The sequence below is a fragment of the Pholis gunnellus genome, assembly GCF_910591455.1.
Source record: "Pholis gunnellus genome assembly, chromosome: 17".
Lineage (NCBI taxonomy): Eukaryota > Metazoa > Chordata > Actinopteri > Perciformes > Pholidae > Pholis > Pholis gunnellus.
Genome location: NC_136544.1, coordinates 4,270,295 through 4,292,287, shown reverse-complemented (window position 1 = coordinate 4,292,287; position 21,993 = coordinate 4,270,295). Strand labels below are relative to the sequence as shown.

Genomic DNA, 21,993 nt, shown 5'->3' with positions numbered 1-21,993 from the left:
TGCATCATTAATTCAGGAAGGTGTCCAGATGCATCCTAGTGGACTGAAAAAACTATATACAAGAAACTAAATGCAAGACGGTGGCCTTTAAAGTGCCAGCACATTATTTCAAGCATGATGATCAAATCGTGTTTCAATGCAGTGAACTTTCCATCAGACCAAAGTCTTCACATGTGTCTCACAAAACTTTGAAGCGTTCTGTAGTGTAGTTTTAATCGCTTCTTTCTTTCCCATTTTATATTTTTAGGCGTGGCGACTTCCCCTTCACCGTGCGCCGCACCGTTACCCGCGCCGGCATCGAAAGCGACGAGGACACCGAGGTCAAGCCCGAGACCCCCGAGCCCAAGCCTGAATGAACCGCCACAGTGCCACTCGACTCCTTAGAACCGCATCACGAATAGGCCGATCCAAACACACTTAGGAGCACACATTACTGTACCTACTGAGCGGGCAGGAACACACGAGTCAGACTTACAGACAGGGATTCGACCCGCTCCTCAAAGTTCAGCCCTGTGACAGTCTGATCTCTTTACCATTGACAATCTATGCATTCTTAACACACCTTCACACATACAGAAGCCAGTAAACTCGGACAATCGCCATGCTGACAAGGTTTTTTTTTTGGGTGGGGGCCAAATTTGTTTTGTTTGCTTCATTTTTTTCGTTCTCTGGGAAAAATCTAATATTTTTGTTAGGAAACATTACAAATATATTAGTCCTGATTTGGGATCTATTTTTCTAATTGAAGAAAGAGAAAAGAAAGAAAGAAGTATACGTAGATGAAGACGGATTACTGGAAGGGGACCAAAGTAATATCTCAATCTATAGAAATGTATTTTATGCCGAAGTTTTTTTTTGTTATAATGGTTAAGAATGGAAGTGCTTCATGTTTATTATGCTCGCGCTTCAGTTTATAATGAAGGTTTATACGCGGAAATGTATCCTATCAATTTAGCTGCAGTTAGTACTCGTGACTACGCTTTTTTGGGCTTAATAATGTTATACACACGCATTTCTTGCGGAAATGAAATTGAAGGCGGATTCCAAGTGACACAATTGGGGACTCATTGACGCATACTGAAGGCATTTGATTGTGACTGTGCGGAAATTTCTTAATTTTGCACTGAGTTGAGAAAACAAACAAAAGAAACACTTAAGCCTAGACATTATAAACCACTGCATTTCTGTGTTTTTTTTCATTGACACTTTGGCGGAGAAGCTTGGAAGTTTTGGAAAAAACGTGCGCGTGCTCATTCAGTAAGCGCACAGACTGCCAACACACACTAAGGCCTTAATGCAGCTGAATTCTACTGGGCGGGGTTTTGTTGGCTTTTTTGTTTTTTTCCTGGACATGCATTGATTCTTGTTTTTTACATTTATTATCACTATCAGTGTTTTGTTTATGTTCAAGTTTAAATGGGGTGACGGGGTAGTCTATTACTCACAGCACACACTGTATTCTCAGAGCACAGCTTGCTGAGGGGAAGTACTTCATCACTGTAACCACAGTACACTGTACTCTGACGGGGCTTCATGTAGACATGAGTCAACATGTGGTCAAGGTATTGAGCAGATGTATAGGATGAGCGGTTTGATAGATGCTAGCTCTGCTAGCGACCCCTCACAGGCTGTGCTCAGGGGCTGCTTTCGGCTCACACTGCTGGGAAGTGAGAGGAATGTGTTGTTAAGAATAACAGCTCACAGATAAATAAAAAAAAAACGCAAAAAAACGATCGCTCTTTCGCACTTAAAAAAATCAAAGGAAATCCAAAAAAAGAAAACTGCATCTCCTCAGTTCTTTTGTAATGTTTGTCTGTCTGCACCTCTGGAATGGAAAATCATGTTGGTATCATTGCAATTAAAGAGGCTTTCTAAACCGCTACATGTTGTCTACCTGTGTCTTCATCGTTGGCTCATTCTGATGTTTTTAAGTCAATACTTACGTATTTTTTTATTACGTGTTTAGTAAAGTCAGGTTTGAAGTCCAAAACGTGACTCCTCTGAGACTGACGTTGTTTATGAAATGATGTATTTTCACCAGCAGAGGGCAGTAGGGGGTTCTCCAGAAGACACACTGGGATAGTCTGAGCACAGCGAGTCAGAACCGGTTTCACTCTTATGTTAATCAAATATAGTAAACCAGGATAGCGTGAGTCATTTGGGTGAGAACTCTTTTCATTTGTTTGTTCTATAAGACATGACCAACCACGACTTCATCATAATGCAGCGTTTTGTTTGTAGGTAGTTTCTGTTCCTACATTGACAAACATGGATAGAAATACATTTTCTTTATAGCTGGTGGTGGAAAGTGACTCGGTAAATGTACTTCACTGGAATTCTCGGGATAGTGTACTTTTTTTACTCCAGTTATACATCAATATTAAAAAAGTGCAACTCAATATTGTTTCACTTGCAAAACAAACTCATTGAAGCATGAATACAAGTGATGCAATGCTATAATTGTACAACGCCTTATAAGGACTCATTCGGTACGTTTACTTATTTGCTGATAACGCTTCTGTACTTTTACTTCAGTAAAATGCCGACTTTTACTTGTAAAAGAGCAATTTGTGATGATGGTTACTTTTACTGGAGTAAAGACTGAGTTCTTGAGTACGTTCTTTGTTGATCTCAACTGCATAAAGTCTACCACGCAGCAGTGTTTTCATGTTCATGATATATTCTTTTATAATAAAGGATAAAAGACTCCACATTTTCTAAAGTTTTTGTTTTTATCTCAGGTACTAAGTATTATGCTGTGCCCCCTTAACAGTGACATGACAGCCCACTGTTTAACCAATCAGAAGCCAGCCCCTCCTAGATGGGCGGGGCTTTCTCACCGTTACGACATGCCGCGTCATCGAGCAGGAACCGGCCGGTTTGAGTTTTCAATGAGACGGTTCAGAAACAAAGTCATGTTTTAATGTCGCAGCACAGAGCTTTAGTGAGGAGTAGAGTTCAAATGGAGGATTTTCGCTGACATTTAAATTCGTTGGTGTCATTTTTCAAACTCCTCGACGGAGAGAAAACTTGACTGACTGGTAAGGTGCGGACCCGCGCGCTGTCCTTTCAGAGGAGGAGGAGGAAGAAGAAGAAGAAGAAGACCACCTGTTTTAATCACACAGGAGGCGCTCTTTTAAAGAACCCTCTCGTCTTTTCGTCACCGTGTCGTTTATGTGTTCATTGAACACTTTCAAAAATTGCAAAATTGAAGGAGGGTAAGTTACAGAAGAACACACCTGAAGTATTTCTAGACTGTTTGTTTTGTATAAATTGCATGTATCCTATAAATGCATGGTCAGATGACGTTGGTGTTATTTGTCCGTTAATGGGCTATTTCTACATGGAATCAAATTATTAAATTATAACCAAAACTGAAGGTGGGTGATTTGGAGACATTGCTCAGAAAAGAAAAAAAGGTGCACGTTGCGTTAGTTAATCAGGCACCAGATCCATCCTAATATGTAGCACAACGATCTTCGGTTCGTCGATAAGTAGCTGTGTGTTGTCTGTCCGGTGGTCGCAAATAGGAAGCACAGTGTCGGTCAGGTGGTCTGTATATTTAGCCTACTGTGTGTGTGAGTGTGAGAGTGAGTGTGAGAGTGAGAGTGAGAGATCATCTTCAGACAGCAGGGCACATGCACCTGTGTGAGTGTCTCAGTCTGGAGACTGTGTTTTTTAACAGACTGACCTTACAACTGAATGACGACATCTCTTTTTTTCCTCTTTTTTTTTTCAGGTGTGCAGACATTTGAGAGTGGACAGCAGCAGAGCGACAGATTGACAAAGGAAGACAAGAGACTTTGCGTGTGGAAAGAAACTTATTCATCGTCCCGAAAAACTATGGAACTGTCACTGGTGAGTCTTCCAAAGCTTTTTAAATTGTTCAGTTTATCTGATTAGTCATAACCTTTTTGGGTTCAAGCAGAAGGATCATTCTTGTCCTGATTTTAGGTTAGGGACATCCTGTCCAACAGATAACACCAGTCTGACATACTTGTGACCTATTCTACCCGCCTTTTTCACTTTAACTAGATTCTAGTTAGTGTGACAAGTTCCTGGATTATCACATTTAGGGAGGCAAACCGTGTTGTTACGTCACCGCTGAATAATACAGCGAGGGTGGACAGTTTATTTTTCTGGCACAGTGTACGCCGTGAAAATACAGTCAAAAAGCTTCCTTATCTGTAGCAGCGATGATAATGCTGCGTATGAATCAAATGTTTCTTTTTATTCCTCAGGCCCACCCGGCCATCAAAGCCTTCATGTGTGGCTCCGTCAGTGGGACCTGCTCCACGCTGCTCTTCCAGCCTCTAGACCTGATCAAGACCCGTCTGCAGACTCTGCAGAGCAGCATGCAGCCCGGGTGAGTCCGCGTACACAAACGCACCGTTGCGTCACATGTGCTGTTGCCTTACGACCTCCCAAAAGAACCTGCCGTGTTGACTGGACTAACACAATAGTACGCTTTACCTCGGCTAATCCTTGTTATCACACATGCAGCGCGAGGCCCCGCGCATGAAGGCAGCATTCATTGTGTCCCCATCGATCAGCTTATCTGAGCGTTCCTCTTTCAGCTCGGGCAGAGTGGGGATGATGACGGTGCTCCGGAGCGTGGTGCGGACAGAGAGGCTGCTGGGACTGTGGAAAGGAGTTTCACCGGTTAGAACATCTTTATCCCCCCCCCCCCCCCCCCCCCCCCCCCCCCCCCCCCGTCCCGTTGAAAGTGTTCTCAGTGTATTTAAAAAAAAAAAAAGTCCCCTCTCCTGACTTTGCCCTCTCATCCATCTGCTGCTCCTCCAGTCCTTTGCTCGGACCATCCCGGGAGTCGGGATCTACTTCAGCACCTACTACTCTCTGAAGCAGCACTTCTTCCAGGATGGCAGCCCAGGGGCCATGGGGGCCGTGCTGCTGGGAGGCGGGGCCCGGACGGTGGCAGGGGTCTTCATGCTGCCGGTCACTGTCATCAAGACGCGCTTTGAAGTAAGCAAAGACAGATAGACGTGTGTTGTGTGTGTGTGTGTGTGTGTGTGTGTGTGTGTGCATACTAAACTAAACTAAACTAAATGTGTGCTTCAGTGCGGCCGGTACAGTTATGGCAGTGTGACCGGCGCTCTGCGCAGCGTGTGTCGGACTGAAGGTCCTGCCGCTCTGTTCTCTGGCCTGATAGCCACTCTGCTCAGAGACGTTCCTTTCTCTGGAATCTACGTCATGTTCTACAGCCAGACCAAGGCCTCGCTGCCAAAAGGTAAGCACACACCCCGAGGTCATTCAGCAACAACCAGCAGCATGTCATTATTTAAAAAACTAAATCCCAATTGAAGAATACAAAAAACAGTAGCTGTTGGTCTTGCTTAGGCTATTTATTGATTATTTTCATTTGAATTAAATACCCACTGTCTATCTTCCTTCAAGAGATCAGCACGTCTGCTTCCGCCCCCCTGGCTAACTTCAGCTGTGGCATCCTGTCGGGGATCGTGGCCTCCCTGATCACCCAGCCTGCTGATGTGGTCAAAACGCACGTCCAAGTGAATCCACACCTGAGGACGGCCGAGGCCATCAGATACATCTATATGGTAACTGTCTCCCTCCTCTTTTAATTTTGGCCAAATCCGTTTGAACAGCCTGTTTTTAACTGTCCTTGTTCTTCCGTCTCTCGCTCTCAGGAACACAGACTGCAGGGGTTCTTCAGAGGGGCCGTTCCACGGGCACTGAGGAGGACCATGATCGCCGCCATGGCATGGACCGTGTACGAGCAGATGATGGCCCGTTTTGGACTCAAGTCCTGAAGGGGAAAAGTCGATAAGAAGCTTGTGAGTGAGAGAGAAGAGCTCAACCTCAAGTCACAGAGCGAGGACGCTAACGTGAAACAGGAAGCTACTCATGAGAGCGTAAGATGTTTCACCACAACACAAGAGCTGCAGACCGGTGAATGAAGACGGTCGGCACTTGTTGTCTAAAGACTAACGGGCACATTACCAAACGGGTGAGGAGACTTTGCTCCATGAAATGTGAGCTGCTGGCTTATGGCAGAAGGTTAGGAAGCAGATTTTTGGCCAGTGCTTCGTAACTCTAGAGAAAGTAATTTAAAATACCACCGGCACGATAACGCGCCCTGTATTACACGTCAAGTTTTAAAAATAATCTTGATTATTTGGCCTCTGTGGGAATTCCTGTCTCCTGTTGTCCCAGTTGTGATCTCTATAAGACTGCAGAGACACAGTCCAGCATTACTCGAGACGGTGTCCCAGATACGGCTCAGACTTCTGCAACGCACTTTGACCCCTGCAGTTCTGTCGCACGCACAGGTTAAAACCTGGAGACTCTTGGAAGCTTCTCCAACCACGCAATGTTGTTTATATTTGTTAATTATTTTTCTTCCGTAAAACTAAATATGTGCATTCGTCTGCCTTTTTAAAATGTGTCTGAAGTGTACTTTCATGTAAAGATGTTTACCGTTTTAAATAATAAATCATAAAAATAAATAAATCACTGTGCAGTGTAACTGTGGAACATGAATCTTGGTGTACCCATTTTATCAGCATCAATGATCCGGATAGCACCCGTGTCTCATGACACACTGAATTATTAGCCCAGGCTGTGCAGGGGTCACCGTGACATGACGGGCCTAATATTCCGCTTATTTACAACCCGGTGTTTCATCTGTGTGCAGAACCAGAAATAAGCTGCGCGTACATCATTTTGATACTTTTGATTATCTTTGAGCTATTTGATTCCCTTCCTTCAAAAAATCAAAGTGATCTTCTAAAAAAACCTCAAGTTCAAGTATGCATGATATGGACGGGATATAAAAATGATGCAATCACAAGAAACAGATTAGAAAGACGTATCAGTCAGCACGTTGCAGCAGACTGTCGGAACAGAAAGGCCAACGACTGTATCACAGCGCTGTGAGACGGAGATAAGAGAGAGGGGGAGTGGTGACATGATGTCAAATAGGAAATAAGGACAAGGAGTGAAGGCTAAAGTCAGGTTTAAAGAAAGACGTTAAGCTGCTGACTGTGAGCTTTTCGGAATCAGAAACTCTTTATTGCCACGTTATGTTTGCACATACAAAGAATTTGACTTGGTGATTGGTGCATGACAGTTGTTGAAGATAAAAACGTGAAAATAAAATGCATCTTCTTAGAGAAATATATGCTGACTAAACTTTATGACTTTTGTTGTTTTTTTCATCTAATTTGGTTGATTTATTTATATTAGCTACATACACATCTCTAATATGTGAATAATAGAAAGCTTGATGTCAATAATCGTTGTCTTTTAAACTTAATTTGTCTGCAGGCTACACACCTCATTTGTGCCACATGTGGATTTTCCAACTGACTTATGGACCATAGTTGGAAAGGCTGGATATAAAATGGCAGCTTGTCCAATGAAGCATAATAAATCAGATGTAGAGTCAACACGACTCTACATGTGTTGGCAACCCAGAGTTTTTCCCCAGAAAATAAAAAATAACACTTTATTCCAGCGTGTATTCACTCACTCCTCTTTTAGCCTTATTTGTAGGATCCATTGCCTCTGATATCCTTGACATTCACCCAAAACCAACGTTTGGAATCAACACATATTTCCCAATAAACCCACATATCTGCCTTTGTGTCTGTCCTTCATGTCTGCAGTGTCCTTTTTTAGAATGACAGAATTATACACTCTGCACATAAGACACGTTTTATTGAAATTATGTCTCAACTCGTTGTGACATTGTGTACATATTGTGTTCTCTTTACCTGGAACTCATTATCTCGAGCAAATAGAGTTGCAACACGGGTCAGTCTTTAACCGGCGAGTCAGTGTCTCGGCATTGTCTTAATATGGTCTTTCCATCTCCACTGTCTTAATATGGGATACCCATCCGACCCGTGATCCGACCTGTAGTTACCTCCGCGCCCATCGTTACATAATATGGCACAACACCACCCCCTAGTGGTGGATTTAGAGAAACGATATCCGCCCCCCGCAATAACCAACCAATCACAGGCTTTGAAATCTGGTACTTATACTACGTCATTTCCTCCCAGCGCCCTCTTTTTCACCGTGTGGTCAGATTTCCATACGGCGTTGTTTCGTGGTGAGTTTTTAATCCGTTTTATTTCGATAATAAAACCTAAAATGACGCCTAAAAGACGAAGTAAAGACAGGCTACCCATAAAGCACGCTATACGTCGGTACAACCCCGACCTATCGTGTCTTTTTCGTGTTAAATTATCCCAAAGAAGATATGCTAATGTGCATAGCTAACTTGCTAGCCGCTGACACGCGCTCACCTCGTAGTGTTCCCCTCGCGCATGACTCTTAATACTTCTGAGATCACATTGGCAGCTAACAGAAATAAAATACAACCAGAAATGTACCATTAGAGATGTAAGAATAAAATTACGTAGACACACACATTGTGTTTGCCTTTTGGTTTACGCTCTTCCATATCCCGGTAGTGTCTGTGCTAAGTTAGAAGTATGCTGAAGCCTAATTAGCTTCAGATTTATGCCCAATTAATGAAGTAATAGTTGTATATTATATATAGTGTAATGCATCATATAATTCAAGTCTGAAACTGCTTACGTACTAGCATTAAGTACACAACCCGGCCGCTGTTCTGACCTGTGCTTCCCCTCCTTTTATCCAGCTATCCCATCACTCGTAACTCAGGGAAAGCGGTCACGATGTCCGGGGGTCTAGATGTCCTTCAAATGAAGGAGGAGGATGTGCTGAAGTTCCTGGCGGCAGGAACCCATCTGGGAGGAACCAACTTGGACTTCCAGATGGATCAGTATGTGTACAAGAGAAAAAGTGACGGTGAGTGAAGAAAGTGACCTGGCATTAAAAAAAGTTGTTTTTTATTGAGGCTATCTGCACCGTAGTCTTACTCCTACAAATTCTAAATGTAAATGAAGTTGGACCGTTGTCTTATGCCTTGGGGCTCTCCCTCAATCACCAGGTGTGTACATCATTAACCTGAAGAGGACCTGGGAGAAGCTGCTGCTTGCTGCCAGGGCCATTGTTGCCATTGAAAACCCAGCTGATGTGTGTGTCATCTCCTCCAGGAACACCGGACAGGTAAAGTAAAACTCTCTCGATGAATTACTTTAGACTGTTACATCAACTGTGATAAGCACTCTATTAAAACCGGGCACTGATGTCGGTGTTCAGGCGTCGGAAGTGTGCAAGAGTGAGCCGGCCGGGTTTTCGCTAACATCAGTAGGACAGCTGTCCCATGACTGGAGTTTGATAGTGACCTGAGCCACACTTCAATTTGTTTAACTAGAATAATGATCAGAATTTAACGGAGATCCTGAGTGTAACTTGTTCTTTCTGGTCCTCTTCAGAGAGCAGTGCTGAAGTTCGCCTCTGCCACCGGTGCCACCACCTTCCACGGTCGGTTCACTCCCGGTACATTCACCAATCAGATCCAGGCGGCTTTCAGGGAGCCCCGTCTCCTGCTCGTGACAGATCCCCGTGCTGACCATCAGCCACTGACTGAGGCTTCCTACGTCAACATCCCCACCATTGCCTTGTGCAACACCGACTCCCCACTGGGATATGTGGACATTGCAATCCCCTGTAACAACAAGGTGAGACCAACTGACGAACTGATCATATATTAACATATTCAGATTTGTTTTGTTTGTTACTTTAGTAAAACCTTGAATGTTGCACGCCGTTAGAGCCCGGCGCTGTCTCGTCTGTGCTGTGCTGGGTGTAGGATGTGTGCTAAATAATACTGCTGGTCCTCACTCCGCCTCTCTCTAAACCACTCAGAGGGGGTGAGAGTAGAGGTCTTGCCACACAATGTTTAACTTTTTAATATATCGTCATGCAGCTGTGGACCTTGTGAAACATGCATATATTATGCAGATTTTCTGATGCAATATACTTCTCTGCGACTGTGCAGGGTCACCACTCTGTGGGTCTGATGTGGTGGATGTTGGCCAGGGAGGTTCTCAGGATGAGGGGAACCATCTCCAGGGAGCACCCATGGGAGGTCATGCCAGATCTGTACTTCTACAGGGATCCCGAGGAGGTAAGACTAACACAGTGCACCTTGAGAGCTGTACAGTGGCTTAATGTTGCTGCGACATACGGTTGACTTGCACAAACTAATGCACACATTGTCAATGCAGATCGAGAAGGAGGAGCAGGCCGCAGCTGAGAAGGCTGTTGGAAAGGAGGAGTTCCAGGGTGAATGGAGCGCCCCCGCTGCAGAGTTCACCCAGCCTGAGGTGGCCGACTGGTCTGAGGGTGTTGCGGTGCCGTCTGTGCCCATCCAACAGTTCCCTGCCCCCGGTAAGATCACTAGTTTCCTTTCGGTAAACAACCTAATCAAACCTTCCACGTAATGTTTGTACTTTATTTGACACTAAACGTTTTTTTTCTTCTTCTTGCAGCTGCTCCAGCTGTTAAGACAGGTGAGATATTTTTAATAAGTTTAAAAATGAATCCAAAATTAGCTGAACACTTCTAAGTGTTCGTTTCACTACTTGATGCTAAATCCATTTTATCTATTTGTTCCCTGCAGAGGACTGGAGCACCCAGCCTGCCACGGAGGACTGGTCCACCGCCCCCACTGCCCAGGCATCTGACTGGGGCGGTGCTACGTCCGATTGGGCTTAAATCGATCACTATGGCGACAATAAACAGTGTTTTCACACTTTGACTTTGTTTTTCTGTGTATTTAATGGACATTCACTGAAGGTTACTGTGAGCTGTAATGTTCCTCTGTCGCAACATAAATTGCTGCTGAAGGCAATGAGATGAAGCCAGTGGAACATGTGACACTTTGAATATTGAAGAATGATATTGTGAGTACACAATATGTTTATTCGGCATTGTACGAAGCCAAATCCGTCACACTGATATAAGGAATTTATTCTGTGTGACAAACAGAATATATTCACTACATGTATCATGGTTAAGGTGTAAAATTGACCACGAATGTCAAAATATATTGATAAGGTTTAGTGAGAACTATAAAAGTGTGAAATGGTATCATGGTGAATATAATGTGACCATAGGGTGTTGTGGTCCGTTAGCCAGTACAGGTCAAAGGAGACGTAGACCTGACTGCTTTGTTAGGCATTATTTAACTTAAATCATCTGACCCCAAATGTTGCAAAGGCCTTTTAAAAAGACTCCTTTACATGTTGCAGAATAAAGGGTCACTGACCAGCAACTGAAACTCAGTCCACACATGAGAAGAAATGGGCTAAATTGCAGAGATAAGGAAGACCAGTGAAATCTAATACTAAGTTGTACGAGAAGTAAAGTGAGTTGGGTCTTTGCAGCTGATGCACATCAGGTCAACATACAATACAGCAATAAATTGTAGACCTGTCATTGGATGAAATTGCACGGTGTGGCTGTATGTACATGCATACATTTGTATTTCATTTCCAAAGCAAAATGTAATTCTTGAGAAGCTGTAACCAAAACACTGATTGACTAAAGACTCAGAACCATGAAAGAAAACAGGCTGATGGTAATTGAGAGAATCAAAGTAGATTTAAATATAGCTGAAATAAATAAGGCTGTTTCGGTGTAACACATTTACAGTCCCTGCTCTGTTCAAATGAAAATATTAAAGTGGTTCATTTGAATAAGATTGATACATGAATACAGATACAATCTTTGTGATCTGATGGTATCATTACTCATACAAAGACTAGCACGTAGGCTGGACAAAAAGTCTGACGTATTCATATTTTCATATTGCAAAAATTAATTCTGTGGCTTTATTTTAAATAACCTGACAACTGCAATGCTGTCTTGCATTAAAAGACGCCTCACGCTTCAAGTGCTATGAAGAACAAAAATGTGTTTTTCCTAGTCCATAAGATTGTGTTCATTTTGAGTGCATTTATGGTAGGTTTTTCATATCTAATTGCTATGAAATCACTTTTCTTCAACTTGACCAGAGCAGTCAAGCACATGGAAATAAACCAACACAAATACTGAAATCAGAGTAATATATATATATATATATATATCTTATATAGCAAATGAAGATACTTAAAAAAAAGCTGTTTGTATAAACGAATGAATGAAACGTTTGTAAAATAATTAAACTGTTTATGAGAAATGCAATATCCTCGTTCATTTACGCAATTCGAACTTGGCATGTATAGTTTAAAAAAGTGTTAACTGCAGCATTAATTCAAAGTCCAAAATCTCATTCTGTACTCTCTGCATCTGAATTACATAATTGTCTACTTTATTTTAAGAGTACATTGCAACGGTGAAGTTCACTCATACTTCTGAAGTGCACCTCTTTAGCTTCAGGGGGAAGATGGGGGATGTATGGTTTCATTTCCGGATTTTACGAGCAACCAGGGCAGAACAAAAAACATCACACATATAATTCCTGCCTGTAGTAAACAGTGGTGATGCGTTCAGGGCTCCAGACATCCCGCCCGTTGTAAACTGTGGTGATGCGTTCAGGGGTCCAGACATCCCGCCCATTGTAAACAGTGGTGATGCGTTCAGGGGTCCAGACATCCCGCCCGTAGTAAACAGTGGTGATGCGTTCAGGTGTCCGGACATCCCGCCCGTACAGAACAATTGTGACCCTGCACGTTCGCGCTTGTCTGTCAGGTGGGCGTGTTTCAGCGCTGCCATTGGACAAACACGGTTCCCTTTCCTCCCCGGCTTCCGCTTTCCTCTCATACGCACGCCCAGCCACTGAATAATGATAATAATGATCAAGATGGCTACTACAGAATCCTCCTTGCGGTAGCTAACCTCCAATTTCATGGAAGCGCTCAAAACTGTTATTTCTCACAGTTTAAGTCCCTCGTAGGTGACGGGGGCTCTGCCGGGGACACTACTGTATGGATTAATACGGGTCGGGAGGAGATAAAAGTAATTGTGTTGCCCGCCGCACACATTCTGAGGAAGCTAGCTAGCAGAGCAACTAGCTAGCTCTAACGTTACTTATCGACCATCTCCAGGTTTCAGCTCTCCAGCCAGCGGGCGGCTCGAGAGGAGTGCCGCGTGCCCGGTCGTCGGACCGACAGAGTCAAATGGCAGAGCCGAGGAAAGTACCGTTCGTCACCATCTCGTCCTTCAACACCCCAACACCGACCCCGGAGTCCAGCAAGAAGCGCCGCCGCGAAGACGAGGCCATCGACATCACTTTTGTGAAAGATGGAGATGGAGGTGGCGGCGGGGGTGCTGTTGCTGCTGCTGCTGCCGCGGCGGCGGCGGCGGCAGCGGTCGGGTCGGGAGGTGGCGGAGGTCCGTTCGGTAACGTGAACGCGAAGGGATGCGACGCCGAGACCGGGGAGGCGAAACCCACCGTCCGCCTCCACCTCCCGCTGTCCGAGCCAAGTGACCGCGGGTCCTCCGAGTTCAACTACGGCGAGCTGGTCAACACAACTCTTACTCAGGTTAGAGCGCACAGTAGGGCACCATGATGGCACCATGATGGGAGCGGGAGGGGCCTAACCTGGCATCACCTCGGAAGTGCTGCGCTGGTTGCTGTTGTCAAACTTTGGATGTGTTGTTAATCGCGCACAAGTGGCGTTAATAAGCCTGTTACCCAGTGAATAACTGGTGTTATTATGCTCAATAGTGATTTATTTGTTTATTCTGACCTTCAGCTGAAGTCTGGACGGGGTATTAAAGTCAGGAAAGTGTTTAAAGGAGTAATCCAGGGATTTTTTTTCAATTCCACATCCATAAAATTGGGGGATTTACAAGAGATAAGAACACACTGGATCCTCCTCTTCAGTTAGACCCTCCATGCTGTGTTCAAGTCATATGGGAAGTGTGGTAGAGATTGTTTACTGCAAGCGTTCACGTCACAGGGTGACTCAAGTGTGATTTCAGACACTATATCTATATATAAGTTACTTTGGCTGATGTGAGGTGTCCAGATTTGTTTTGTTTGTAATATAGAAGCGTCAAGCCAGATGTAGCGGAGCTTTCAGAACCGGCAAAAGTTTCCAAGTTGTGATGACAACTTTGTGTTGTCGGAATGTCGCAATTATGAGTACTCGAAATGGATGCGGAATAAAACCCCACGCCTTCATTCAGTAATTCAGACTCCCCCAGATGTTTAATAGCTCCGTCAAGAGCCACAGGAGACTTTAAACAAGTGTTTTCACAGTTGTTGTAGTTCTCTTAATGACTAGTAACCTGATCTTCATGTAATAGAATTGCATTGCCCCCTTTAAAGACATCCTGTCGGATGAGGTTCAGATCCTTTTTACGAGAATAAGCACTCTACAGATGTCTCATGTCTTTACTTTCTCATTTGTTCCCCCCTCAGGTAAAGCCTCCAGGTTCAACAGTCCCCAAAGGACTCGCCCCTCCCCTGGACCCCAACGACCCGTTTGCCGACGATGACCGGGAGAGACGGGATGTCGAAGCGATGGCCAAGAAGTTTGAGAACAAATATGTAAGAGTCATGTTCTCAAGATGTATCTGTTGTTCCAGCTGTGCACCGCGTGCATGCAGAAGCATGTCTGACGTATGCATTTTAAAATGTTTTTGTGTTTCGCCTCTGTTTTTGCAGGGCGGTGTCCCAAAGAAGAAGAAGAAGGACAGGATGCAGGATCTCATTGACATCGGCTATGGCTACGATGAGACGGACCCTTTCATCGACAATTCAGAGGCTGTGAGTTCCCTTTTTGACAAAACACACACGCACACACGTCACTTTCTGCATTACTCATATGGGGTCACTTGTATTTGTTAATAGTCAGCAAACCGCCTAGACTTTAAATCAAAATGAAAAAAAGTGTTTTATTTTGCGAAATATGTAATCTCCAGGAAAACGTCTGTTGCTCTTAGAGTATAATTAGTCGTTTGATCCCGTCTTGTATCATTACCTTCTTATTTACTAACAGCATAAACAAGATACTGCAAAGTTCGGTATAATGTGCGTGCACAGTTGAGTATGATGTCGAGTAAACTCTGGACTTTTGTTGTTATTCTGAGCCGTGGTGAAAGGCTGGCGCAGCGCGCGGTAGTAGAAGGAAAACTAACGGTAATTATGCGTCTCAGTATGACGAGCTGGTCCCGGCCTCCCTCACCACGAAACACGGAGGCTTCTACATCAACACGGGCACTCTGCAGTTCAGGGCGGCGTCCGACTCCGAGGGAGAGAACGCCGGCGCGGACGACAATCGCTTCAAGGTCGGCTTGCCAACAACACGCAGCCAAATATGTCCGTTTCCTGTTTTATTCCTCTGAATATAAAAACGACCGCTGCACCTGTTTTGCAGAAGACGAAAGAAGGCGAGGAGCGGGTGATAAAGAAACGTCGGAAAAAGCCAGATGGTGGAATTCTGGAGGACAAGAAACCCAGGAAGAACAAAGTACCAAAGCCCGGGTGAGTGTTCTTATCACGGGCCTGTTGCGCACAACAATGCAGTTTAGTGAGCAGATTGTTGAGCGGCCGCACACATCTGAGCAATAACTCAGTCAGGTGGCTAGAATCTAAGAACTATACTGTCCCCACATCATCCGTGTGTCGTACTTTACGTTTGCATACTTTCTTCATCTTTTAGCTACAGGTTAGAAAGTGTTGCTGCATTTAAACAGATCTGCTCAGCTGTCATGCCAAAAGTTTTTTTTCTCTACCAGATGCATCTTAACGGGCTTTTAAGGGGACAACTTGCGTGTCCAAAAAAAATAGGCTGAAACTATTAGTTGAGTAATTGTTTAGTTGATCAATAGAAAAATCAGTGAATTGTCTGTGATCGTGGAAAAATGTCAATTGCAGCCTTTCAAATGTGAGGATTTGCTGTTTTTCTCTCTGTGAACGCTGTTAACTCCCTGCTCTTAATTTCCCATAATTCTCAATTCGTGTTCTCCGCGCGAGTCAATTAACCGTCCTCCTCCTCGTTATGCTCCCGTCCTGGCAGAGTGTCGGCGCTGAATGTCCATCGGCCGGAGAAGAAAAAGAGGAAGAAGCTGATGAAGGATTCCATCCACCTGGCCAACATGCTGCGTCGCTTCACCCGGGAGAAGGAGGAGTTGCGCAAGAGGACCGTGACGACTGTCGGTTTGCCTCGTCCCGTAACCGTAACCGCCGCCACCGCCAAAGCGCCCATCGCCACCAGCGCACTACTCCTCAGCGCCCAGTCCAAGGCCGCCGGCGGCAACGAGTGCAACATGTCCGACCTGGCCGCCGACCCGGTCGTCATGTCGCTGCTGGGCTCGGCCAACAACGACATCCTGCAGGACATGATGGGCGACCTGGACTTCGGGATGCTGGACTCCCCTCAGCCCTCCAGCCCCCTGCAGGGAGAGAACGGCTCCTTTGGGATGGGACACAAGGCCGGCGGCAGCAGAGTGTCGCAGGGCACCGTGATGCCCCCTCCCCCTCTGCCCAGCGGACTTCCGGCGCCGCTCGCCAAGCGCATTGAAGACCTGAGATCGGTACGAGCTGCAGCACTCCGCTGGATCACATGTGTTAGATCGGAGCTGCAGCTAAGAGTTCTTTTCTTTGATTAGTCGTTCTGTCTACAAAATAGTGGAGAAAAAAAAAGAGCATCATGATTACCCAGAGTCCAAAATGATGAATTCAAATTATCTCTTCAATCTGACCGACAGTCCGAAACCTAAAGATGTTCACGTTTTAATGCTATAAAGCAAAAATACATGAAAAATCCTAAACCTCTCATCGTCCTCACAACCTTTTATGAAATCTGAACACACTGCTTTGTCCCTTTACACAGGCGTCCCGTCTGTTTGACGCGGAGGGCAGGAAGAAATTCTTCACACTGGACATGAACAACATCCTGCTGGAGTGAGTACTGTGCCAGATGTTTCACGTTTTAAACTATAATAACCTTGACACGTTTTACGTCTCTCACACTCGTCTCTGCGTGTCTTCACTCGGGCGGCAGCATCGAGTTGCAGGTTCAGGAGCAGCCGGCGGAGGTGCGCACCGTCGTCTACTCCCACCTGGAGGCCTTCGTGCCCTGCAATAAGGAAGCGCTGCTCAAACGCCTTAAGAAGCTCAGCCTCAACATACAGGTGCGCTGCTTTCTGCAGTTTGCTCTTAATATGTCGGTTTTTTGATGTGCAGGATTCAATGGTTAGAAGTCGCAGGCTTCTCTATAGTAAAGTGAAATGTTTGGCCATAGAATAATTCACCACTTTGTTTGTTTTTGATGTAATTGATTAGCAGACGATGCTAAAAGGCTTATGTCGCCCAGAGTTGATGACTGTGCGCGGGCAGCTTCGCGTTATTTTTGACTGTGCTTGTCCCCGTCTCCCAGGACGACCGCCTCCGAACGCCGCTGCTGAAGCTGAAGCTGGCGGTGTGCAGCGTGATGCCGGAGCAGATCGCCCGGTACAACATGGACTGTATCGCCAAGGTGGCAAAGTGAGGACGCTTGTCGGGTCGGCCGCGGCTCGCAGCTTATCGCAGCATCTGTTTTGCCTTTTTCTCTTTTTCTGTCGTATTTCCATCCTCTCTAAAGGTGTTCATCTCTGTGCTCACAGGCAGCAGTCGGGGGAGGGAGAGAAGAACGGGTCAGAGGATGACGACGAGGAGAAGCCAGGGAAGAGGGTGATGGGCCCTCGGAAGAAGTTTGTGTGGGACGACAAACTCAGGTCAGTTTCAGGGAGGAAGGGAGGTTCGTTTCTTGTGGAAGTGGCAATAACAGGGGAACAATGCATCCTGGGAAACCGTTTTTTTTTTAGGAAAACCAATTCTCAAGTCATGGAAAATTAGAGAAAACGTAAAATGTCCTGAAAAAGTATTTTAAAATTCTACTATTTTCCTTTAGCTGAGAATGAACTTTTTATCTATCAGAGCTCCCCAGAGTTGGTAATATTGTCATCTGAATTATCACAGATTGATAATTTCCACTGAGAGGAACATATTTTCGTGAATGGTGTGACGTCCGTCTGTCATACCAGCTCGACCATCACTGAAACTGTACATAATGTACCTTAGATACTATACTTTTTCATTGTGACGGAGTATTTCGATCGCGTGCAGGTTACTGCTGTGCAACCTGGTGCGGGTGAAGCTGGGCTGCTATGAGCTGGAGGGCAAGAACTCTCTGTCCCTAGAGGACTACCTCAAAGCCTTCATGGAGACCGAAGTCAAACTTCTCTGGCCCAAAGGCTGGATGCAGGCCAGGTACGTGACCGCTGGGCTCATTTTGTGTTGGTTAGTATTCACAATAGATAACCGCTGCCATGTATGTCTTCAGCGACAGCTTGAGCTTTTAGTAAACTCCCTCTACATGAATCTCTCTGGAACTGACGTGTGTTTCTCTGTTCACAGGATGCTGTTCAAAGAGAGCATCATGGCTCACGGTCACCTCACAGGATACACGTGAGTCCCGTGACTTTTTATTAACCGGTATCTTCAGAACTAACTCTGTCTGGCTTGTTCTCACTCCTTTTGTGTTGTTGTTTTGGGCTCCAGAGCAAAGAAAAGGATGGTCACTACTCCCAAGGCCAAGCCAAAGGTGAGACTTGACTTTTATATCGACAGTAGAGTAAAGACATGACTGTCAAGTTTTATACTTATTACACGACGGACACTCATCTCTAGAAATGCAAACCTTTCCTTTTAACATGATGTGAAAGTGTGTGATACCTTTTGGTTCTGATAAATGCAGCTTGTGTTGATGTTTCTGTGTAACGTGTACTTCCAGGAGGCCGCGTGGGTTCAGCGGCCCACACCCTCAGCGGGCACCACGCCCTCCCCCGCGGCCCAGGTTGCCAAGCGACCGCCGCCTCCGTCCGAGCCCATATGTGTGGATTCGCTCGACGAGGATCTGACGGCCCCCTCCCTGGACTCCATCTCCCAGGCCCTGGCCATCCTCGGCAACGCAGCCAAGGGCCTGGCCCACGGGGACAACCCCCCGTCCCCCGACGGACCCAAGGCTGCCGCCAAGCCCTCCCCGCTCCACGTCTCGATGCTCATCCAGCAGCAGAAGAAGAACTCCGTCGGCACCCCCAGCTCCAACACACCTCACTACATCTCTACCTCTTCGTCCATCTCCACCCCTCTGTCTCGGCCCCTCTCCGTCACCTCAGCCCCGCTGCCCACGGTGCGGGCGGACGGGATGGGGCTCGTCAAGGGCGCGGCGCAGGTGCACAGACACTCAGTGTTGAACACTCAGAGGACGTTGGCTGTGGGCGTGGCCAAGGCCAACATGCTTGGCTCGGTGTCGTCGCCTAAACCGCGCCCGCCGCCCACCGCGTCCCCGCTCGTGGCCCCGAAGGCGGGGGCCCCCACTTCCGGCCTCCTCAAAGGCAGCAATAATAAATCCCACGACGCTCTCATCATCGCGTCGCCCCAGCCTCGGTCGCACACCCTCATATCCTCCCCACACATGCTCCCCAAAACCTTCCAGATGCCTCGCCTGCCCCACACCCCGCTGAGCAAATCCTCCCCCTCCCTCACTCAGACTCTCTCTGGGGTTCAGGCCCGGCCGCAGTCCAACTTCATCACCCCCATGCACGCCACCCTCACCAAGTCGGCCCACAGCAGCATCCCGCCGATCGTCAAGCTCACGCCGCGCACCCTCAACCCCACCACTACCACCTCGGCCTCGTCCTCCATCTCCATAAGCCCCAGGTCTCAGGCAAACCCCCCGATGCACCAGTACTCTGCCAAAAGCGCAGTCGGGTACCGCCCGGTGTTCTCAGGTGTCCAAGGAGGAGCGAGCAAGCATGTGCAAGTTAGCTACACTCCTGCAGGCGGCCAGAAGACGCTCAGCAACAACAGCACCACCAACGCCAGCCTTATTAACACCATATCCATAAGCAAGCATTCAGGATCCAGTGCCTCCCCCACAATAGCCTCTGCCAACCAGGGCCAGCGTCAGAGGCTGGGGGGCGGGACACCTCAGGGGGCCAAGCCGGTCGCGTCTGTCCCAGCGTCATCCGTCTCTTCTCAGTTGCCCCAGGTTTGCACCGCCAGCATGTCCAGATCAAAACCTGTAGTGAGTGCTTCCTTTTGTCTCAATGAATTATTTGAACACATGTACTGTGCCGTAGTAGTTTGATCATTCCACACTGTCACTTTGTGGTACTGCTAGTTATCCTTTAGTAAAGAATCTGAGTACTACTGAACAGGAAGATATTTTATCTTGATTCGGATGAACTGAAAAGTCTCATATGTGGGAAAGATTTTAGGCTGCATTGTGGAGGTGTTGTCCACTTTTACAGCCCTGAGTTTTGGGTTTGCATACAAACACCAGCTAACGTGTTTTTCTTTTCCGACACAACATCTGCCGTCTTCTGCTCAGGTCTCCACGGCGGGCGGCGCCAGTCTGCTCGGCTCGGCCTCGTCGCTCCCCCTGGGGTTCGGGATGCTCGGGGGCCTGGTGCCTGTATCCCTGCCCTTCCAGTTCCCCCAGCTGCTGAACCTGCCCCCGCTGGGCACGGCGGGCTCCAGCACGGCGGCCGGCGGCTCGGCGGCCAGTAGCAACGTGTCGTTCTCCACCCTGACCCAGAGTGAGTGACGCACGCAGGGGCAGAAACACGGACGTGGCTGAAATTTAAACGACGCACCACGCGTACATTTACTATCTGTGGCAGGATGCTAAATATGATGTAATGTTTATTTAAGTGAAATATTCATGTGTACACATTAGGGCGGGCATATCCTTGTCTGGTGTTCCTGCATAGGCTTTGTTTTGTGTTTTGTGTCATAGCACCGTCTGTTTTATCATCATATCGTGTGTCAAATGTAAGCTTGTGATTTTTCTCCTGTTTGACATTATTCCATTCTGTGCTTCATTTCTCCCCAAAATGTCTCCCTTTTCCTCTACCTTCTCTACCGAAACAATGCCCAATCCTCTATTGGTTACTTTGCCCCCCCCCCCACCTCACCTCATTCGCCCTATCCCCTCCTCCGTTTGGCTGTCATCACCCGCCCCCTTCACCTCTGTGCCATCTTGCTCTCTCCCTTCTGCCCCCACCCCCTTCTCCTCCCCTCTCCATCTGTTCCTCCCTCATCGGTTCTTGTTCCCCTGTCCTGTCTCCTCAGATCTGTATAAGAGTCTCCAGGCAGGGTCTCAGGTTGCTCTGCCTCCTCACTTGCAGCTCGCTTTCGCAGGTAAAATCTGAACCCTCCCTCCACCGTCAAACGCCTGCTCCATTTACTCCCCCCCTCCTCCTCCTCTCCCTCCTCCTCCTCCTCCTCTCCCTCCTCCTCTCTTTCCAAGTGTCTGGTGTTCTCTGTCTCGGGGTTGTCCTGTTCTCTGCTTGCCTGTTGGTCGCAGCATGCCTTTCTGTGTAGTCATTTTTATCTGTCGTCCGACCTCCGTAATATGTTTTTCTGTCTGATGCTTTTCACTGACATTTCAAAAACTGTATCATTCCCATCCAGATATCAGTCAAAACCAGGGAGGAGACGCTAAGAGGAAGACGCTATGATACAGCTGGATTTCAAAGCCCCCGGGGAGGAGGGGGGGGGGGGGTACGCTGTCTAATGAAAAGACCATGTGACGTGTTGGGACGTGACTTTTGGTGACAGATGGACAGGTCTGAAATGAGGACTTTGTTACACTTAAGATACTTGATCTGAAAAGATCGGCTCAACTTTTCACGAACACCGCGGTTTAAATATAACTTTTTTGTTTTTAAACTATTTGATAACTTTTAAATACTATTCATAGAATTGTTCAATGAAAGACAAATACAGGTTGTCAATGTTTACAACATAGACCTATATCACTGTGGACAGGGAGAAGGAACGAATGGGATTTTTAGGTGTGTGTGTGTGTGAGTGAATGAGTTTGGTAGGTGGGATTGAACGTGTGCCTTTTGTATGTCTCCCTCTCTGATGCATGGTCAGTGTGTCTATTTGGTGCTGTTTTTATCATAATGTAATTATCACTGATACCTGTAAGAAATGTAAACTGCAAATAGAACGAGCTTTTTCTTTTCTCAACGAGAGCTGTACACTTTTTCATTGTACTTGAATTCTTGAATGAATTCTGGTCTGTATAGAACTCAAACCTACTTTTAATTAAAAATCTTTCCCTT

General features: G+C 46.4%; 4 protein-coding genes across 10 annotated transcripts in view; all 4 read left to right on the top strand.

Annotated features, from left to right (window-relative positions):
• The window catches only part of LOC306709857 (myosin-9-like), a 32,714-nt gene extending 30,832 nt beyond the window's left edge, over positions 1-1,882 (top strand). For both annotated transcript variants that reach the window (XM_079178161.1, XM_079178160.1), the window contains one exon: positions 248-1,882. In XM_079178161.1, coding sequence (XP_079034287.1) covers positions 248-356 — 109 coding nt within the window. In that variant the 3' untranslated portion in view covers positions 357-1,882. The remainder of the gene's footprint in view (positions 1-247) is intronic.
• A 1,049-nt stretch (positions 1,883-2,931) lies between these two features.
• Positions 2,932-6,499, top strand: LOC306709930 (mitochondrial glycine transporter A-like). Of its 2 annotated transcripts, none has more exons than XM_079178251.1 (8): positions 2,932-3,218; positions 3,740-3,858; positions 4,242-4,366; positions 4,578-4,662; positions 4,804-4,983; positions 5,080-5,248; positions 5,416-5,576; positions 5,667-6,499. In XM_079178251.1, the coding sequence occupies exons 2-8, from the start codon at positions 3,844-3,846 to the stop codon at positions 5,787-5,789; spliced, it is 858 nt and encodes a 285-aa protein (XP_079034377.1). In that variant the 5' UTR covers positions 2,932-3,218; positions 3,740-3,843; the 3' UTR covers positions 5,790-6,499. The 2 variants fall into 2 exon arrangements, with proteins under 2 accessions (XP_079034377.1, XP_079034376.1); XM_079178250.1 differs by lacking the exon at positions 2,932-3,218 and adding an exon at positions 3,625-3,648.
• A 2,187-nt stretch (positions 6,500-8,686) lies between these two features.
• On the top strand, positions 8,687-10,678 carry rpsa (ribosomal protein SA). Its single transcript, XM_079178253.1, has 7 exons — positions 8,687-8,820; positions 8,963-9,081; positions 9,351-9,596; positions 9,917-10,045; positions 10,146-10,308; positions 10,410-10,430; positions 10,541-10,678. Exons 1-7 carry the CDS (start codon positions 8,688-8,690, stop codon positions 10,633-10,635), a joined length of 906 nt encoding a protein of 301 aa, XP_079034379.1. The 5' UTR covers position 8,687; the 3' UTR covers positions 10,636-10,678.
• Positions 10,679-12,336: 1,658 nt separating this feature from the next.
• On the top strand, positions 12,337-21,987 carry ubn2b (ubinuclein 2b). Of its 5 annotated transcripts, XM_079178102.1 has the most exons (18): positions 12,338-12,879; positions 12,969-13,406; positions 14,291-14,419; positions 14,537-14,638; positions 15,028-15,159; positions 15,249-15,355; positions 15,891-16,407; positions 16,707-16,777; positions 16,878-17,007; positions 17,253-17,359; positions 17,479-17,589; positions 17,981-18,124; positions 18,272-18,322; positions 18,416-18,458; positions 18,648-19,943; positions 20,250-20,457; positions 20,993-21,061; positions 21,335-21,987. In XM_079178102.1, the coding sequence occupies exons 2-18, from the start codon at positions 13,041-13,043 to the stop codon at positions 21,379-21,381; spliced, it is 3,630 nt and encodes a 1,209-aa protein (XP_079034228.1). In that variant the 5' UTR covers positions 12,338-12,879; positions 12,969-13,040; the 3' UTR covers positions 21,382-21,987. The 5 variants fall into 5 exon arrangements, with proteins under 5 accessions (XP_079034229.1, XP_079034228.1, XP_079034227.1 ...); XM_079178103.1 differs by having other exon boundaries at positions 12,337-13,406; positions 18,648-19,907; XM_079178101.1 differs by having other exon boundaries at positions 12,339-13,406.
• Positions 21,988-21,993: the final 6 nt, after the last annotated feature.